Raw genomic sequence first — 18,104 nt, 5'->3', positions numbered from 1 at the left:
GAAGTACCGGATCTGAAGGTTTATTTACCATTCCTTAGCCTGACCTTCCAGGAAGAATGTCACTAATGAGAAACAATCTACTTGGGCTCCCCGACCCAGAATTTTCATAGGGATCAATTTAGGATTTCAAAGTCTAAACAGGACAAGGGTAATACTGACTGTCTTGCCTTCAAAGAAAAAAAAAAAAAAAGCAACTGAGTTTTTCCTGTCTGGAAGGAAGTTTTGTATATGTCAAACAAATGTCAGATCTGAGGTTCCATCTTTCCCGTTGTTCTGACCGCGTTTGGACATCCACTGGGAGAGAAAGGAGCACATTCGCCTTCGTGTGGTGTAGGCTGAGAGAAGTGGAAAAGGAAAGGAAAGCTGAAGTTGGGACTGATGTTTCCCTAATTCAAGAACTGACCTTACAGTCGAGCCTAGAAGCCAGGAACTCTGCTCTGGAGACCAGATTCCATTCTCATTCACATCCAAATGACGATTTTTTTTTTCACTGTGGAGGAGACATTTCCATTCCAGCAAAGTTTACACTCCACGAAAGCAGGGGTCATGTCTGTCTTGCTCTCTGCTGTATCCCACTGCCAGCAGATGCCTGTCACATAATAGGTCCTCCTATTAAATGAATGAATGAATGAAACAATCAAGTCACTGTAAAACAGTTGCCTAGAAACAGCCAATAAGTATCATTTCCTTTTTTTTTTTTTTAATTTATTTTTTGGCTGCGTTGGGTCTTTGTTGCTGTACGCGGGCTTCTCACTGCGGTGGCTTCTCTTGTTGTGGAGCACAGGCTTTAGGCATGCGGGCTTCAGTAGTTGTGGCACACAGGCTCAGTAGTTGTGGCTCGTGGGCCCTAGAGCACAGGCCCAGTAGTTGTGCAGGGGCTTAGTCGTTCCACGGCATGTGGGATCTTCCCGGGCCAGGGCTCAAACCCGTGTCCCCTGCATTGGCAGGTGGATTCTTAACCACTGCACCACCAGGATAGTCCTTCATTCCCATTTTAAAAGTAGGTTTTCCTCAGCAGGTGGAGACATTTTTTTTTACATGATAGGACCCAGAATTGTCTGGATCATCCTATCAGCTCATCTCACTGAGTCTTTGGACACTACATCAGTGACAAAATGCTATTGTAATTCAGCTGGTTATTAAATAGCACGAACGGTGAACTCACAAATTCTCTTAAAACTCTGCCCCACGTCTGGCTGTGTTGGTGGGTCGTAAAACCTCTCAGGTGTTAGATGCCCTGTTTCATTTGGTCTCAGCTTAGCAGAAACCACTCTCCACCTACTGTCCTGGCCACCACAGCTGGGTATGGCAAGTCTCAATAAACTGTCACTTGGTGATCAGAAAGGCAGCAGTACGGCTCCATCTTGGACCAACTGTCCCCATCCACTCTGGCCTCAAATTCCCTCTCAGGAAGAAGTTCTGACCTTCCTCTGGGAGAAGGAGGGTGTGCATCGAATGATTCCAGCTTTGTTACGTTAGCTGAAGAACGACTGAGAGACAGGTGGTGTCAGGTGGGAAACCATGGATCCGAGCGTAAATTTAGGTTCTGCTACTAAGTGGCTGTATCCACGCTAGACAGATGGCTCCCTTCTGTGGCCTCAGTCTCTCTCTGTAAAATGGGGATAATAACTGTGCCTCCTTCCTGGGGTTGTTGTGAGGGTTAAGTAAATCAGTATAGAGAGAATACATTAGACAGTGCTGGCACACTGTACATACTATATGTTAGCTGTTGTTTTTATCTGTAAAATGAGGCCCCTATACTTCATGATCCCTCAGCCCTCCTAAGAAGGGAAAACTTAATAACTCTGAGGTTGCATTTTTGTTTTTCCTATGCACCTGCCCAGACCATATACGGATAAAGGTAAGAGTTTGCACTAGTGGTTTAAAAGGAGAGAAGGAAAGGCTCCTCTCAGCGCTCTGTTTTGCATGGTCCTGGAAGAAAACCCTCCCAGAGGGGCAACCCCATCTACCTAACCCAACTTAAATGTAATCTGTAATTTCCTGCCACCTCAGTGCAATTGGCAACACCATCTCAGCATGGAAATTGGTTCTGTTCAAAGAGCGGGAGAATGGCAGGAGGAACTTCTGGGCTCGGGAAGGGGTGCGGGTCCCTAGGGCTCTCTGTTCAGCCCCAGATTCTGGCCCCTTCCATCTGGGGTCAGGAGCCTTCCACCAATTCAGTGATGTAACCCAGAAATCTGGGCTACAGTTTCTGGATCTCTTAATGATAATGATAATCTCTTAAATGAACACAGTTCATCACAGCCATCAAAATAAGTGCTTCTCAAATATCGCTCATCCATGTGTGTGGCCCATTTTTATGATGAGTAAACTGAGCCTCAGAACGGTTATCACCGGAGGCAAAACACTTGGCATTTAAGCTAAGCTGCCTTGTTTAGACTGTTGATGATGTTTTTCCTGTGTCATACTTCCATCTTCCACAGTAAACTGCTTGATTACTTTGTTAAACGGAAGAGGTGTCCTGAATTGATATTAACGTGCTCCTAAAAAAGTCAACAATATCTACAGCCCTACCCCAATATCTGTTATTTTTTAAATTGAGGTATAGTTGACTTACTAACCCAATAACTATTGAAAAACCCTCATTAATGGGCAAAAGTGATCGATACAAGTTGGTTGCCCAGAGCTGGGACCCACTGGATCCTAGAGAATGGATCTCCCTGGTGAGGCCAGAGAGGAAGCTTAATTCCAAGCTAAGCCTCCCTCTTGGCTGGAAATAGCAGCCCCAGGTGCTCCCATCTCACTACCCCAGTCTGCAGTCTGTGATTAGGGGCCCTAATGGCCATAATGCCTCCAATGTGGTGTTTAAACCAATAAGGCTTCAGAGAAGTTACGGTATGTTTAATAATGGCTTAATGACTACTCGTGAGATGCAAGGCTTCTGGTTCCTGTTTGGCCTTGATTTACAGCCCAACTCTGGCTGAGGACAGCCAAGAAACCCCCTCTAAGCCCCCAGCGGAAGAGGGAGGTGTTCACACCAGGGCCCTTGGATTCCTTTAAAAATTGAGAATTCAAATGAAATACAAATGATGTTTGACTCCCCATCCCTCTTGCTAGCCTCTGGAGGCACTGAAAATAAAAATCGGTGTAACCAGACCTAGGGACTCCTCAATCCACTGAAGTAAGCAGGGTCCTAGGGCCCTTGGGTGTTTCTTCCCAGATCTTGGGTAGGGTGGAGGTTGTTTCACTTTTTGGAAATTCTAAGCTACTGCTTTAGTCCTCTGCTTCCTCTGGGCTAGGGAGACCCAGCTCTCAGGAGATGGAGCTCCCACCTTGGCCTCCTTCCAAGGTGGCAGGCCTGGGGCAGCAGAGCCCCAAGGTCTGAGCTGCAGACAGCCTCTCTCCAGTGGTTCCCCAGGCACTTCCAGATCATTTGCCCACTAAAAGGCATTCACTCCCTGCCTGCTGTTCAAACACAAAACCCTCTAGGTATTCCTCCACCTGCTCCTAAGGTAACCTCTGCTGGACTCTGTTCAGTCCTGGGCTGCCTCTGGGAGACCCCCTGTCTGCTCTGGCCCTGCCTCTGCTTCTGAAACCCACCAGGAATATACAGAAAGACTATGAGGATTGACTCTGTCCAACCTCCACAGTCAGATGAGGACACTAAGTGGCTAGTTCAAGGCTCCACAGCTAAGTAATGATCGTGCCCAGCTCCCAACCCTCATTGCCAGATAAGAGCTGTTTCCACACAACACTCCCAGTGACTCCTCTCCCCTCCTCTCCCCGAAACAAGAGCTCTCTAACGGAGGTGTTTTTGCTGGAGGCAAGTTTTTCCAACTCCCAGTAAAGAGAGTTAGATAAAGTCCCAGCCCAGCTCCTACCTGCTGCCTGGCCATTATCCCAGGCTAATGTCAGGAGACCAGGCCTAAAAGTATTTGTTGTGGGTGGAGGTGGTCTCTATCCCTGAACTGCCTCACCCCTCCAGGGTCAAGAGCCTCCAGGCCAGATATCAGGGCCAAGGGTGCTGCTCTAAACAAGGGACTCACCAAGATGGGCAGACAAAAAGGACCCTGCCCTCGAGAGGGGGTGGTTTCCTCCCCCTCTCCAACTGCTTCTGATACCGCGACTGGAGTGAATCAGGGGGCTCCCGGGCTCCGAGGGGTTAACCCGCGCGGGGCCGCACGTGACGTGGATGGTTCCAGCATTAAGTCAGAGTGCGGCCCCCTCCCCTGTCCCCCGCCCCCCGCGGCGCGCGCCGCTCCCGGGGGCTCCGCGCCCCCGCGCCCAGGTCCCTCCCCCTTGGCGGGCGCTCACAGGCCGCGCGGGCAGCGCGAGCCCCGGAGCCCCCGGCGGCCTGTGTGCCCCGAGCCGGCATGGACCCGGAGAGCTGCGCGCCTTTCGGCGTGGGGCCCGGGCCTCGCCCCTACGCGGCCGCCGGGGATGAGCCTCCGGGCCCCCAGGGGACCCCGGCCGCCGCGCCTCACCTGCACCCTGCGCCACCCCGCGGCCCGCGGCTGACCCGCTTTCCGGCCTGCGGGCCCCTGGAGCCCTACCTCCCGGAGCCGGCCAAGCCGCCCGCCAAGTACCTGCAGGACCTCGGCCCCAGCCCGGCGCTCAACGGCGGCCACTTCTACGAGGGCCCCGCGGAAGGTAAAGCGCGGCGCGGGGCGTAGCGCGCAGCCCCTACCAGCTCTCCGTCTTCCATCCCCGGGCCCGCAGGGGCCTCCCCGCTTCCCTCTCCCGCTCGCCTACTCTTAACTTTTTACCTCTCTCGCCCTTCGCCGCGGCTCCCTCTGAAGCCGGACCGGTGCTGGTCCCGGCCGGGCGAAAGCCAGCGCGGTGCGGGAGGCAGAGCCACGCGTGCCTCTGGTGGCGGGAATGGGAGGCGGGAGGTCGAGAGAGGGTGGAGTGGCGACGGCCCGGGGCCCACTCGGGCCCGAAGGCGGCCGGAACCGGGAAAGAGAGATCGTGCTTGGCCGGAACTGACACCGACCCAGAAGCCCGGACCGGGCCCAGGACCCGGGCGCCACACTTAACTCTTGGCCCGCATACGGGGAGAGAAGCGCGGCTTTTGTGTCTGGCGCCCGCTGAGGGCCCTGAGGCTGGCCCCGACCTACAGTGGCCAAGCCGGGACTCAGCCGAGGGCTGCGGCCTGGCCTCCCCGGGAAAGGCTCTGCTGCCTGCGCCTTAGGCGCTCGGCGCAGTGGCCGCGGCTAGTGCCGCAGTGCCGGGGCCGTTCTCAATACGGAATAACTGTGTTCTTATTTCCCAGACTAACCTGGCCTCCCCGTCGTTATGCACGGCGATGGCCGCCCTTCTCGCAGTCTTGGCTTCCTCGCACTGGATCGTCACCGCGGGGCCGTCGGGAGCGGGCCTAACCCCTGGGTGCCTCCGGCTCCTGGGCCAGTGCCCTATTCACTAAGGCCAGTTGGACCGCTCAGTCTCCCAAGAACGCGCCTGAACTCCGGGGCCTGGCGGGCGGGTTCGCAACCCCGCCGCCGCCCGCTGCACCGGCTGACCTGTGGAAATGTCGGTGCCCGCGCCCGCCTCATCTTTGCTGCCGCATCCCGCAGCTTAGGCCCAGAGCTGGATCCTCCGAGATCGGCTGCAACCCGCCTCCGCCCCGCTGGCGCCTCGCGGGCCTCCTCGGAGAGGCCAGGCAGCTCGGGCCTTCGCCCAGTCGGGGCGGTGGGAATGTGTAGGGGAGGGCTGGGAGGTGTGTGGGGGTCAGCGGAGGAAATGAGCGAGTCCGCGGAGCTTCGTGTCTGTGCCCTTTGAAAGAGGCTCTCCTGATAAAAACCACAGTTGGGACTTAATGAGAAGCAGTTGGCCTGGCTCCTCTGATCCCAGACAGACGGCGGCGGCCGCGCAGCGCCGTGAGCACCGCCGGGGACAGGTACCCGGCCTGGCTTGGTGCGCCACGTCCGGCAGGACCCACCCTGCAGGTCCGAGTCCCTGCTGGGCGCGACGGATCCCGCACTGACCGCCAGGATCGCGACCGGCCCCGGCCCCGGCCCCAGCGCCGAGCAAACTACGGAGAGCGCTGGAGCAGAACGAGCGGGCGGGGAGGAATCTAGCGACGGCGAGGGTGTTCACAACGAAATGCGTGGAAAGAAAACCAAAAAGTGTAAACAACCACCAAAAAGAGGGAAAAGGAAATTGGACAAAACAACAGAGGAGAGAGGAAAGAAGGAGAGCTAAAAGGCGGTCGGCGAACTGGGCAGAACGGAAAGGAATAAATGAACGAATGAAAAAAAGAAAGCAAGGGGAGGATCGAACGAAGCGGGTAAATGGAGAAGGAGGGAACGGAGGAAGAGAGAAGCAGCAGACAATACGAAAGAAAAAAAGGACATCCTAAAAGAGTAGAAAATAGCAAAATGGGAACAAGTGGGAGAAGGAAATTAACGATTCCAGCTGAGCAGAGGACAGACCAAACGAAAAGGAGGTGCGGCGGGTGCGAGCCGAGTCTGGTAGAGACCCCGGCCGCCACTGGATTCCTCAGTGCCCTGGCCTGAACTCGGCAGGCGGGCGGGTGGCCTGCGTCCCTGTGGCAGAGCTGGGCTGCTAGGGAGGGACAGCCTCGGGGACTGGGGCCCGCGGTCTGCTTGGTGGGAAATGTTGGTCAAAGGGAGAGCCCGCTTAGTTTCTTGGCTTTTAAAATAACGAGCTCCGAGCGTTTCCAGTTCAGACCAGTGAGCGCGCAGCTGCGCCCATCTGCTGCGCGATCCTTGCGAGGCCGGGCAACTGCGCGCTCGAGAGCCTGGCACGGCGCTCCTCTCCAGCCCTTGGCCGCCCTGTGCGGAGAGCGCCCAGCCCTGGTCTGCACCGCGGTCGCGTCCTGGCGGCGCCAGCCATCTTCGCGCCCTCAGCGCGTGGCTGCTCAGAGGGACGGAGAAGTGCCTGGCTGTTCCTTCCTGCTCTGCCGGGGTCTGTCCCCTAGCTTGGCTTCTTGATCTCGGAACGCGCCCGCCGCCGCTGAGGCCCTGAGCCGGATAACCAGGCTGACCGCGGTCTCCGGGCCGGCCGCGGACTTCGAGAAGAGTCCTCAGCCGTTGGCCCCCGCTGAGGCCTCTAGGGCAAGGCTGGGAACCTCGAGGGAGAGCACCAAGGCCCCACTGGGGGTTTACAAACGGCGTGTAGGTCCACACCAGCTTCGGATATTCAGCCGGAGCAGCGGAAGCGCAGGCTTCAGAGCGCTCTGCGGGTCGCTTGGGAAAGGGCGCGCGCGGAGCAAGGCTGCCGCGAAAGCTGAAAGCCGGATGGCTGGTCCTGCGGCGTCGATGGACGCCATCCATGGGGCCAGTGGGGCTCCCGGTAGGCAGCCCGAGCCGTGCGGCTCCCGAGCTGCCAAGGCTTCGAGGCAGCCGCTAGTAGGGGCTCTGGCAGCCCCCCGCGTGGGGGAGTGCCCGGGGTGTGAGAGCCCAGTCAGGGACAGAGCTCTGCTGGTTCTTGTCTTTCAGGCCCAACAGACTGCTGCTGTGGTTCTGCGGTTGTGCAGGCCACGGACACCCCAGTGCTGAGCTCCAAGGCTTCCTGTCTCCAACGGGAGCACTACCCTCTTAATCACCCAGTGTCCCCACCAGGTGCAAGTGACTCCTGTACAGAGCCTGTGCACATCTTAAACATGCACCGGGCTTACAGTGCACCTTTCCCCTGATAAGCTTAGATTCAAGCTGCTGGCTTCTGTTCCTGCTCTGCCTTTCTTTGATCGCTGCCCTTCGCTTAGCCCACCTCCATCTCTTTTCTCTTCCGGGCCTTGCTCCTCGGGAGGCCGCTTGGTGTTCTATGAGGCGTGCCCCTGTCTCCAAAGTGGGGGACTGCTGCCCTTACACTGGAGTCCTCCAGGCGGATGGAGGTTCCAGGACAATGGCAGTGAAAAGGGAAGAAGTTCTGTGGGCGTCTGAGAGGGCTGCAGAATGGGCAGTCCTGGGAGGCCACGTCCCAGGAGGCCAGCAGGCTTGGCTCTGTTTTTGGATAGCTATTCTGAGACGGGACCTGCTGCATTTTCATCCTTTATCCTGGTAGCTAGGTGGCTTAAGGTCAAGAGGGCAAGTCCCAGAGCTCCAGGTCTGATCACTTCCAATCTGGGCAGATCCTATTGAGATAGTCACTGAGGGCCCAAGAGGCAGATGAGCCAGCCCCAGAGCTTTGGGGAGCCCTCTGCAGTGACATCAGTGCTCCTCTGACCCCGTCCCTGAGCCACCCTCGCCCTTTTCTGCCTGGAGTCCAGCTGTCCCTCCCTCTGAATCCAAGATACCGAGAGCCCTCCCTCTCAGGCCTGCTGTGTGTACAGTGCCCCCTCCCAGTCTCCCTGGTCTTCCCGACCATTTAAAATTATTTGGTTTAACTCCCATTGAGTCCTCCTTCCTCAGGTCCTACCAGGTGGAACTACCCCAGAACCAAAATGTGTTGCCCAGGAATAGAAGTCAGGGACTGAAGCATTTTCCCCACCTATGCTCCACCTGAATTATGAAAGAAGCCTGGTGTCTGGGCTGTCACTATGCACTGGCCTGAGAGCGGGCCCTACCTGACTCTCCCCGGCCTCCAGGACACACTCACGAAGCGTAGCTTATTTCACGGCCTGGGTGGTCCTGGGAGGTCACCCACCACCTTCCAGCTGGGGGGGACCTTGCCCAACTTGTCCTCCACAGGCAGACAGGGACTCGTCAGACCCAGAACCCCAGAGCCCATCTCTCCAGTTCTATCCCCACCCCCGCCCCCACCCCCCAAGCTGTAAGTCCTGGGAAGAAACTGCCTCTTGGTGCTAGGTTACTGGGCCTCCTGGGGGCCAGGCCCCCCTGGGGATGGGCCTGGGGCCAGGGAAGAGGCTGTGTGAATCAGTGGGACATCTTTGTGGCGCTGCTTCTGCCATCCCAGAGGACTGTTAAGAAGAGATTTCATGGCGACGCTGCTGGGGGTCCTTGCCAGAGGGAGAGGGCGGGGTGATCGGGGTGACCTATTTTTCACCATGCCCCAGTTGTGGCAGAGCTCCATTAAGTTTCCTGAGTGAGGGCTAGCACGTCAGAGTGGGGCTGCTTGTTAATCGTGGGCAGTGGGGGAGCCGTCAGAAACTCCTGGGGAGGGGAGGGGCAGACGATGACAAGAACGATGGGCTATGGAACTGTGCCCTGTTTCCACTGTCCCCTACCTCTCCTTTTCCGAGCATAGCCTGTCTCTATCTCCTGCTCTCTAATGCTGGAGCTTAAGTCCTTGCCCAAACATCAGTATTTTCAGAGGAATTTGACAATCCTTCTTGAAGCTTCTTTGCCCCATCTTGCCTTTCATACCCCAGGGCAGGGGGACTTGACATTGTCCTGAGACTCGGGGTTCAGAGAATAAGGCCCAGCCAGATCGGCCAAAGGTGGTCTGAGCACCCCTGTCCCTATCCAGTCCTGGAGCAGAGGCACGGGCATGGGAGCCAAGGCCTGCAGAGTCAGGGTCAAGGAGGCCACCCCCACTTCCCACCCCTGTGCTAGGCCCTGCCGTGGCATCCATCCTGGTACCTCCACACCCTGTGGGACGCGCCACCACAGAATACTTCCCCGAAATGAACCCCCCTCCGTCCCCAGCAGATCCACCCAGACCACAGAGCACATGGCTCCCCAGGGCCCCCTCCCCAGCTGGAGGCTCAGCAGGCAGGCCTCCGAATGCCAGGCTCCCTTGAAGGGTGGCTGCCAGGAGGACGGGAGGAAAAAGGAAGGGGGAGGCGGGGACTGAAGCGTCAACGTTCTTCCCCCTCCCTCTATTCCACCCACAAAACCCCCCGGTTCGGTTTCCATCCTCCTTTTTGTGTTTTCCATTGCAGCTGAGGAGAAGGCCTCCAAAGCTGCCAGCTTCCCCCAGCTGCCCTTGGACTGCCGAGGGGGCCCCCGAGACGGGCCCTCTAACTTGCCAGGCTCCCCAGGCCCCTGCTTGGCCAGCCTGCGTGTCCCTCTGTCCCCGGGACTCCCTGACTCCATGGAGTTGGCCAAGAACAAGAGCAAGAAGCGCCGTAACCGCACGACCTTCAGCACGTTCCAGCTGGAGGAGCTGGAGAAAGTCTTCCAGAAAACCCACTACCCTGATGTGTATGCCCGGGAGCAGCTGGCTCTGCGCACGGACCTCACCGAGGCCCGGGTACAGGTGAGGGCACCCCGGCCACAGGGCTCTCTGGCTGCCTCAACCGTCCAGACCATAAGCTGGGCCACGGAGGGGCTGGGAGAGGTGGACGCTGGTACCACACAGAGTTGGCCTGCCCCCGTCGGCCCTCCTGGGCTCCCCTCCACGCCCTGCTCTGTTGCAGCCACAGGCTCGCGGCCCAAGTTGAGGCTCCTGCAGGGGATGGGGGTGACAGGCTCCTGGAGTCAAAAGACCTGTATGGGAGTCCTAACTCTGCCACTTCTAGCTGACCAGGTGACTTGGGGCATGTCACTGAATCTCTGTCTTGGTTTCCCAATTTAAGAAAAGGGAATGATAGTACTACCTACATAAGGAGTATCTTTGAGGATCACAGATGTGTGCATTTTGGAAGACGTGAAATGCTAAAACACGAATCCGGGCTTCTCCCAAGGTAGCTGCCCAGAGTGGGGAGGGTCCCTGCCGGGGGGTCTCAGGATCGGTGATGCTTAAAGCCATCCTGAACCAGTGACCTCAGTCCTGCCAACTCCCAGACTGTGGTTGGGAGAGCCTGACCGGGAGCCCCTGCCCACAACAAACTCTTCCCCAACAGAAATCAGGCCCCGGGGCGGGATGGGGCTGTTGCCAGCTTCACTAGGGTGGAGGCCAGCCTGTGTGGATGGGGTGGGAGGATGGAGGAATGCTGGGAAAGGACGAAGGGAAGGGAATCCATGTCCAAGGCATGCTGGAAGCGAGCAAGAACATGAAGGTGGCAGACAGGGGGTGGGGATGGAAAAGGAGGCTTCAGTAAGCATCTGGCCCAAGAGGAAGATGGTCACTGCTGCCTTGCTCTGAACCTGCTTGACATGCAGCAGCCAAATAAGAGGCACCGGGAGAAGGCTTGGGTCTGGGCCTCTTGGGAAAGGTGAGGAGGTGACCTCTAAGCAGAGGACAGTCCCTCTCCCGGCAGAGGAGACTCACAATCTGGGTGGGGCCCCTCCAGAGGCTCCGAGGGCACTGGGGCAGGGGCCAGCTCTGGCAGAATATGGGAACCAGCAGTCAGTCTATAAAGAGGCCAGCTGCGGCCTAGCAGAGAAGGCCCTACAGCTGGATTCAACATAGGATCAGAGGGAGTTGGGCTGTTTCCCCTCCTCTGCTGGGTCTTCCTGCTTCCGTGTTCCTACCAGGTGGAACCCAAACCAGACTTCCAGAACTGTTCCTCAGGGCTCCTCAGGGCCTGGGGCCATCAGGGTAAGAGGCCCAGCATTCAACGTAACCCCAGACCACATAAGCCATAGAAGTCCAAATGTCGCCTATCCAGACACCCCAGCAGGCCTTAGTGAGGGTGGGGGGACTCTGAATAGCTGCCCCGGTGCAGCTGCTTTGGGGAAGCGAAGCACACTTCCCCCACTGCTCTTCTAGGCCTTTTCAACCCTAAAAGCGTGGAGGCGTGGCCACAAGGCCCCCCAGACCTAGTCTAGAAGCTTCAGTGATGATTGAAGCCCAAGAGTAGGGATGCTTGGCAGACGCATGACACCACCCATAGACCTCACCCCGTTGGGAGGAATAAGGGGACCACACACGGGACAGTGCAGGGGGCAGGTTCAGAGCGAGGAGGGGAGAGCGGGGTGGTGACAGGGAAGAATTCCCAGAAAAGTGATCAGCAACTCCAGGCTCTTTCATCTCCTGCAGGGAAGGGAGAGTAGGGAAAGGGGAGCCGGTTGTGGGTCCTTCCTCAGCCTTGCCCCAGGCCTGCTCTGGGATCCTGCCTGCATGAGAGGCGGTGTGGGGAGTGAGGGACTCAGGTAGGGTTACTTTTACACACTCGCAGCTTCTTTTGTTGTGGCTCCCAGCTAAATCCCTGGAAAGCAGGAGGATTTGGGGGGTTTGGTTTGGTTTTGATATTGCCAATGTCTAGCCTAGAGCCTGACACATAAAAGTTTATTAAATGATAGAAATACACAATACGTGCACCAACACACACAGGGCACATACCAGATGACAAATCCACCCCAGATATGTGCACAGCACACAGGTATGCCACCCCACCCGCCAAGAGCTCACAAATGAATGGGAAAGGCGGATTCCAAACCAGATAATGGTAGTGGGATGTGGTAAGTATAATGAGAGCAATGCTGGCGTATTTAGGAAGTCCAGTGGAGGATGCGCAGCTCAGATGTATGTGTGTGGTGGGGATGGGTAGCGCAGGCAGGGAAAACGTGGGCAAAGGCAGGAGGAGTAAGAGAGCAGTGTTTTAAAGGCAAGCTGGGGTGAGAGGCAGCTAAGAAGAATCGAGAAGAACTGAGTGTTGTTGCCTGACAGGAGATGAGGCTGTGGGGAGGGGCAGGGTCAGTGCCAAGGGGCCTTGTGAAGGAGCTGGGCTCTCGGCCGAGGTCTCCAGGGAGCCTCTGAGAGTTTAAGCAGAAGCAGGACCCAAACAGAAATATCTTTAAGATTTCTCAGATGCGGTAAGGTGGGAACACTGGGAAAGGGATGAGGCAGGGGGGCTAGACACCCAGCATACGTGTACTGGTCCAGGGCCTCTGAGGCCACGGACCCCAACGATACCCTTACCAGACACAGCCAGGCTGGAGAACCAGAGAGTGACTCAGCCCGGGAGCGGGGGAGGGCCTATGGGGCCAATAAACCCGCTCTGGGCTTGGGCCTCTCTTAGGCCCCATCCCAGCTCCCTCGCTGGCCCTGAGGATGATGTGAATTTATAAGCTCCTGCAACTCGAGATCCTCCAGCCTGGAGCCGGCTCCCCACCACCCCACAAGAGGATGCAACCATCAACGGTCTCCCCGGTGGGCTCCACGCCTCAGGGCTGCTTTATCACCCCCTCAACCTCTCCCAACCTGCCCCCAGGTCTGGTTTCAGAACCGCAGAGCCAAGTGGCGGAAGCGTGAGCGTTATGGGAAGATCCAGGAGGGGCGGAACCCCTTCACGTCTGCCTATGACATCTCCATGCTGCCCCGAACCGACAGCCATCCCCAGGTGAGACCCCTCCCCCCCGAGACTCGGGGCCTGGCAATTCCGTGGGGAAGCCAGCAAGAGTGTGAACTGTGGTCCCAGGGAGACCTGGAGCAGCATTAGGGCTCCAAGTGATTGTGGGTAAATCACTTCTTCCTCTGCAAAATGGGCTCTTACCAGTCTCATGAATGGTGTATGCAGAGCAGTTGGTACAAAGGAATCACCAGAGGAAATCTCATTTTGAGATGTAATGGCAGGGGCCTTCTGAGATGCCACTGCAAGTGTTGGGGGCAGGAGGGAGCAGATTCTAGACCTGGACCAAGTGGAGTTTTCTTGTAAAGTTTCTGGAGCCGTAAGGGCAAAGAGAGTCCCTAGGTAAGGAGGGCCCCCCAGGCTCCTGATTCATGGGTTTTCTTTTTCTCTCTTTTCAGCTGCAGAACTCCCTGTGGCCCAGTCCAGGGTCTGGGAGCCCCAGGGGGCCCTGCCTCATGTCTCCAGAGGGCATCCCCTCCCCATGCATGTCTCCATACTCCCACTCTCATGGGAATGTGGCTGGCTTCATGGGGGTACCAGCCTCTCCTGGAGCCCACCCTGGCATCTACTCCATCCATGGCTTTTCCCCTGCCCTAGGGGGCCCCAGCTTTGAGCCCTCCCCGGATGGCGACTATAAGTCTCCAAGCCTCATCTCACTCAGGGTGAAGTCCAAGGAGCCACCCAGCCTGCTGAACTGGACCACATGATCTGTCACGTGGACATGCAGACTGAGCTGCCCAACCCCGTTTCTGTTTCCAGCTGCTCCCACCCCACCCCGGCCTGGATGCCAGAGAGGACACACCTCTGCCTCCAAGGCCCAGATGGTTCCTGGAGGACCCGGCAGAGCAGCTGGGACCCTCAGGCTTCCGCAGGGAACAAGCTACAGAATCTTTTCTGTTAGAATAAGGTGAGGCTGCCCAGGACAAAAGGGGCTTCAAAGCAGGTAGGACTCTTCCTACCACACACTGGGTCCCCTCCCCCAAACCCTGGGCCAGAGGGAAAAAGATACTGCCCTGCTTCCTTCAGACTTTGTCTGAGTTTAACTGTCATCCCTCCAGCTGAAACAACTTAACTGGCGCTTCATTCAGGGAATGCAGGAAAATGGGAGGACGAAACAGGTTGAACTGGGCGGCGCTCCCTGCCTCTTAGGGGAAACCAGTCTTGTATGACAACCTAGGGCCGGCCTCACTTCCCCCTCCCACCACAAGGGGGTGTGCACCCAGCATCTGGCGCTGACAAGGGCCTGTAAACTGGAGGTCAGTGTAAAAGGTACCCCTTCTCCCCTGCTCAGCCGTCTCTACTCTTGACCTGCAACATGTGCCCCCTCCTGCAACATGCTATGGAGTCCTCTTACCCCTCCAAGGGGCAGAAACTCCACCAGAAATCACCAAATATTTGGATTCTCTTCCATGAGATCAGGCCAGAGCAATGCCATAGAAACCTTAGGCTCCCTTGGTTTACTCATTGGCTGTTGGTAAGAATAAAACAGATTTCCATAGACTCAACCCCTGAGATTCCAAACCCCACTTTTGTAAAGGTACTTTTGTAAAAAATGTGCTGCCCAGCATAATAATAAAGGTGGCAGTATTTTTTATACCAGGTGATTGTGTATCCTCAGGGTTTGGCACTTGGTTGCTCTAAGGCTGGTCTGTGCCCGGGGTCCAAGCAGAGATCCTAGAGGCTAGGGGAAGATGGGCCTGCGGCCAGCCCTCAATGTGTGCCACGCCTGGCTCTGTCACCTGCTCGGGGTCCCTGTGGCTTCGGCTGGTACAAGGAGGAAGGGGGAAAAGCCCGGCTCTAGGGTTGCTGGGCTCATCTGGAAGGGAAAATGCGGCATGGGAAGGGGAGTGAGAGAGCTGAAATAAGATTGTGGCTGAACGGACACTGGAGGGGAGATGGAACGGAAGTCCGGGGAGCCCACCGAGGGTTCTGAGCTCCCCTAGGCTGGGACCCCAGAGTAATGGGGGTGTGGCCATTCCCTGCTCCCAGACGCCCAGGAGCATGTCTGAGCTGTAGGGCAGAGACGAAAGCCAGGACTCTTTCTTGTGGTTTGAGAGTATTACCCATTCTATCCTTCATCCCCGCTTTCTGCCTTATCTTCCTGGAAGGCAGGGAAAAAGCAGGCCTGGCCCTCCCACCCTCCCAGTAAACACAACCACATTGCTCAGAGCAGCTCAGCCTCAGCTAGCAGCCCAGCTCCCCCGACCCCGGGCCTCCTCCTCCAGGCCCAGAGAAACCCAAGCACACAAAGATTCCAGTGGCCAGGGCCGTGCTTCTTCCCAAGGAGAGTGCAAATCCATCAGATCGGATTTGCCGGCCAAGACAGTTACTGTGACAAGGCCCAAGTATCACCCAGAGGAAACCAGTGTCCTCCTTCTCTTCCCTTCCCTTCATTTGAGGGCCTGGCTTCTGAGGTCCAGGTGCGAGCCCCATGTGCATCAGGAAGGGAAGAGTCTGGGCAGTAAGGAGAGGCAGCCCCAGCTACTGCTGATGAACAGAACCACCTTCGCCCAGCTGGGCAATAATGAACTGGGGTACAAACCCACCCTTCTAATTCCAGGGCTAAGAGAACTGCACTAGAAGTTTCTTCACCCAAGGAGTGGCCAGCAAAATTTTGGACTTTTTGTCTCACAAAAGTTAAGAGAGATGCAGAGAGAAAGATTAGTTTGTTCTACAAATACTGAGTGCCCACTCGTGTTAGGTATTGTGCTGGGTGCCAGAGACAAGAGTGATGGTCAAGAAAAACCATGATTCCCTCTCTCACGGCTTAGAAAGAGGGAAGAGGAAAGAATCTGTGAAAGCAAAGGAAGCAGAAGTGGGGAAGAGACAGGCAAGAGAAGAAACTAAAGTTGAGTCAGAGATCAATGCAGCAACAGCAGGAGAGGCAGGCAGAGGCCAGAGCGAGCCCTGTGCGGGAGGGAGGCCCTGGTGGGGGAGGGCACAGGGAGGCCAGAGACCAGCTACTGGCTCCCATCCAGGGGCATCTGCCCACAGCTCATATTTTTCTGTCTAGTGACAGCTAAATGAAGAGAAAGCTAACTTTACAACCGCCCACTTCACACATAATGAATATGAATGGGCATCCCGGAGCCTGTTCCCTAGGATTATCTGTGAGTTGACGGGTTCTCCCACTGACTGGGCCATCCCAGCCAGCCTGTCCCCTGGCTGGGACTCAGGCAGCCCTTCCACCTGCTTCCCATTAGCCGTCCTTCCATCTTCCCCTCCTCCTCCACACCCTAGGCGTCTCACCCCTAAGACAGCCCCCAGGTCTCCAGACGCCCCTGCCCCCATGGCCTCACTCCAGAGGCAACCTCAGCCCTCAGCCTAGGCCCGATGTTTTCCCAAGGCCAGGCTGGGGCTCTGGTCGGCCCCTCTGAAAAAGAAAAGGGAAGTGGCCCCACTTGGAATCTCAACCTAAGAGAGGTGCTAGGCTCGGTCTCCCTTTGCTAAGGTTCCTCTCTGCTCCTGTGAGGCCCACCCAGAGAAGCCCTAAATCTTGGTCCTGGCAGGGGCCCGGACACCAGGCCCGGAGAGGAGGGCCCTAGCCAGATCGCCCTTCAGTCCCAGCTTCTAGCCTCAGTCCAGCATCAGGAAATGCTTCTCATTAGAGGCATTCAGTTTTCATGCCCGGCCTCCCCCAGTCCTTTACACATCAACCTGAATTACAACCCCTAAGTGCAGACCCTCTGCAGTCACAGACAGGAACAGAGCCCAGTATCCCCAGGAACTGGGCATTTCCTGTATCCGGCAGAGGGAGAACATACCTCACCCCTGCTCCAGCCTTGGCCACAGGCTCATCCCAGCATGAGCACAAAGCGTCCGCTCTTGGAGCCCTTGTTCCTGATGCTGGAGCCCCCTTGCCTTGCCCTCAACAACTGCAGCCTCCCCTCGCCTTGTCCCTTCTCCAGTAGGTGGGCACCAGCTGGGAGCAATGGGTCCTGTGGAGCCCTGAAGATGTCTGTCTCAGTACCTAGCACACTACTGCTCTTACTTGCTTTTATGGCCAGCTCTCCATCAACTGTGAGCTTGTCAAGGAAAGTAAGAGTGTGGTGTCCTATTCACCTGGACACTCAGGGCACCCAGAACGGGGACCGCCAGAACAGGCCTCCAAGGTATGATGGCAGGGCTGATGCTCCAGGGGTACTTCTGTACAAAGACCAGGCTTCAAACAGCCAGTCTGCCCAGAGCACACTCTGTGGCCATGGTAAGGCAGCTCCCCTCCTGGGCCAGCCCCTGGGCCCACAGATGCGGGATCCACCTGCCCAACCTTTACAGCCCTTGCAGCTTTGATATTCTGTGTTCTTTCTGCACAGAGTTATATAGAGATATTTACAGACATTTGCAAACCAAGAGAGAAAATGGCACCTCTAGTTAAGGTGAAGCCTCAGAGAAGCTTCAGAGGAGAGATTTGGGGAAATCAAAAAATGGGAAGGAGGTCAAAGCCTCAGCCAGACGGCTTCAGTAAACCAGGCTGCGTGGTCAAGCAAGAACGTGAAATTCCAACTTACTCAAATTGCCACCTCAAGATGCATACTTCCTATTGCCCCTAGTAAGAAACAGCAGAGAATCCACTGTGCACACATAAATTGTGTCAAAGTCCCTTGTCCTGTGCAAGTTACTTTGTGGCAAAGGCCAATCACAGGGACTTCCCATCTCCTAGGCCGTGTGACTTACATACGGACGCACTGCTGGCTCCTACCGGCTGCTCATAATCACACTGGCGCATAAAGGCCTGTCCCAGAAGCCCAGCTCAGGGCCTGGACTGAGGCTCAGTGGACACGTACTGAACGGAAGAGCCAACAAAGGGGAGATTTCCCCCAGAATACGTTTATTTTATTAGTCAAGACCCCTCGGAGACTTAAAATCCCCTACAGGTGGCCTACAGGTAAGATAAGGGAACTTGAAGCAATTCCTAAAAGGGAACACTCCTTCTCTCAGCATCAGAATGGTAAGATCCTCAGAAGCAGAGCGTCAAGATCGAGCAAGGCGGAGGCAGACACGTCCGGGGATCTGAAGGCCAGATGCAGGCTCCAGAAGCCTCAAA

At 56.5% G+C, this 18,104-nt stretch overlaps 1 protein-coding gene across 1 annotated transcript; it reads left to right on the top strand.

The window, feature by feature from the left end:
• The first annotated feature begins 4,319 nt into the window (after window positions 1-4,319).
• Window positions 4,320-14,654, top strand: ALX3 (ALX homeobox 3). Its single transcript, XM_067727195.1, has 4 exons — window positions 4,320-4,611; window positions 9,767-10,083; window positions 12,923-13,051; window positions 13,459-14,654. Exons 1-4 carry the CDS (start codon window positions 4,335-4,337, stop codon window positions 13,765-13,767), a joined length of 1,032 nt encoding a protein of 343 aa, XP_067583296.1. The 5' UTR covers window positions 4,320-4,334; the 3' UTR covers window positions 13,768-14,654.
• The last annotated feature ends 3,450 nt before the right edge of the window (window positions 14,655-18,104 follow it).

Source organism: Pseudorca crassidens, chromosome 2, assembly GCF_039906515.1.
Source record: "Pseudorca crassidens isolate mPseCra1 chromosome 2, mPseCra1.hap1, whole genome shotgun sequence".
NCBI classification, from domain to species: domain Eukaryota; kingdom Metazoa; phylum Chordata; class Mammalia; order Artiodactyla; family Delphinidae; genus Pseudorca; species Pseudorca crassidens.
Note: the sequence above shows the minus strand (reverse complement) of the source record. Positions and strands in the feature narration are given on the sequence as shown.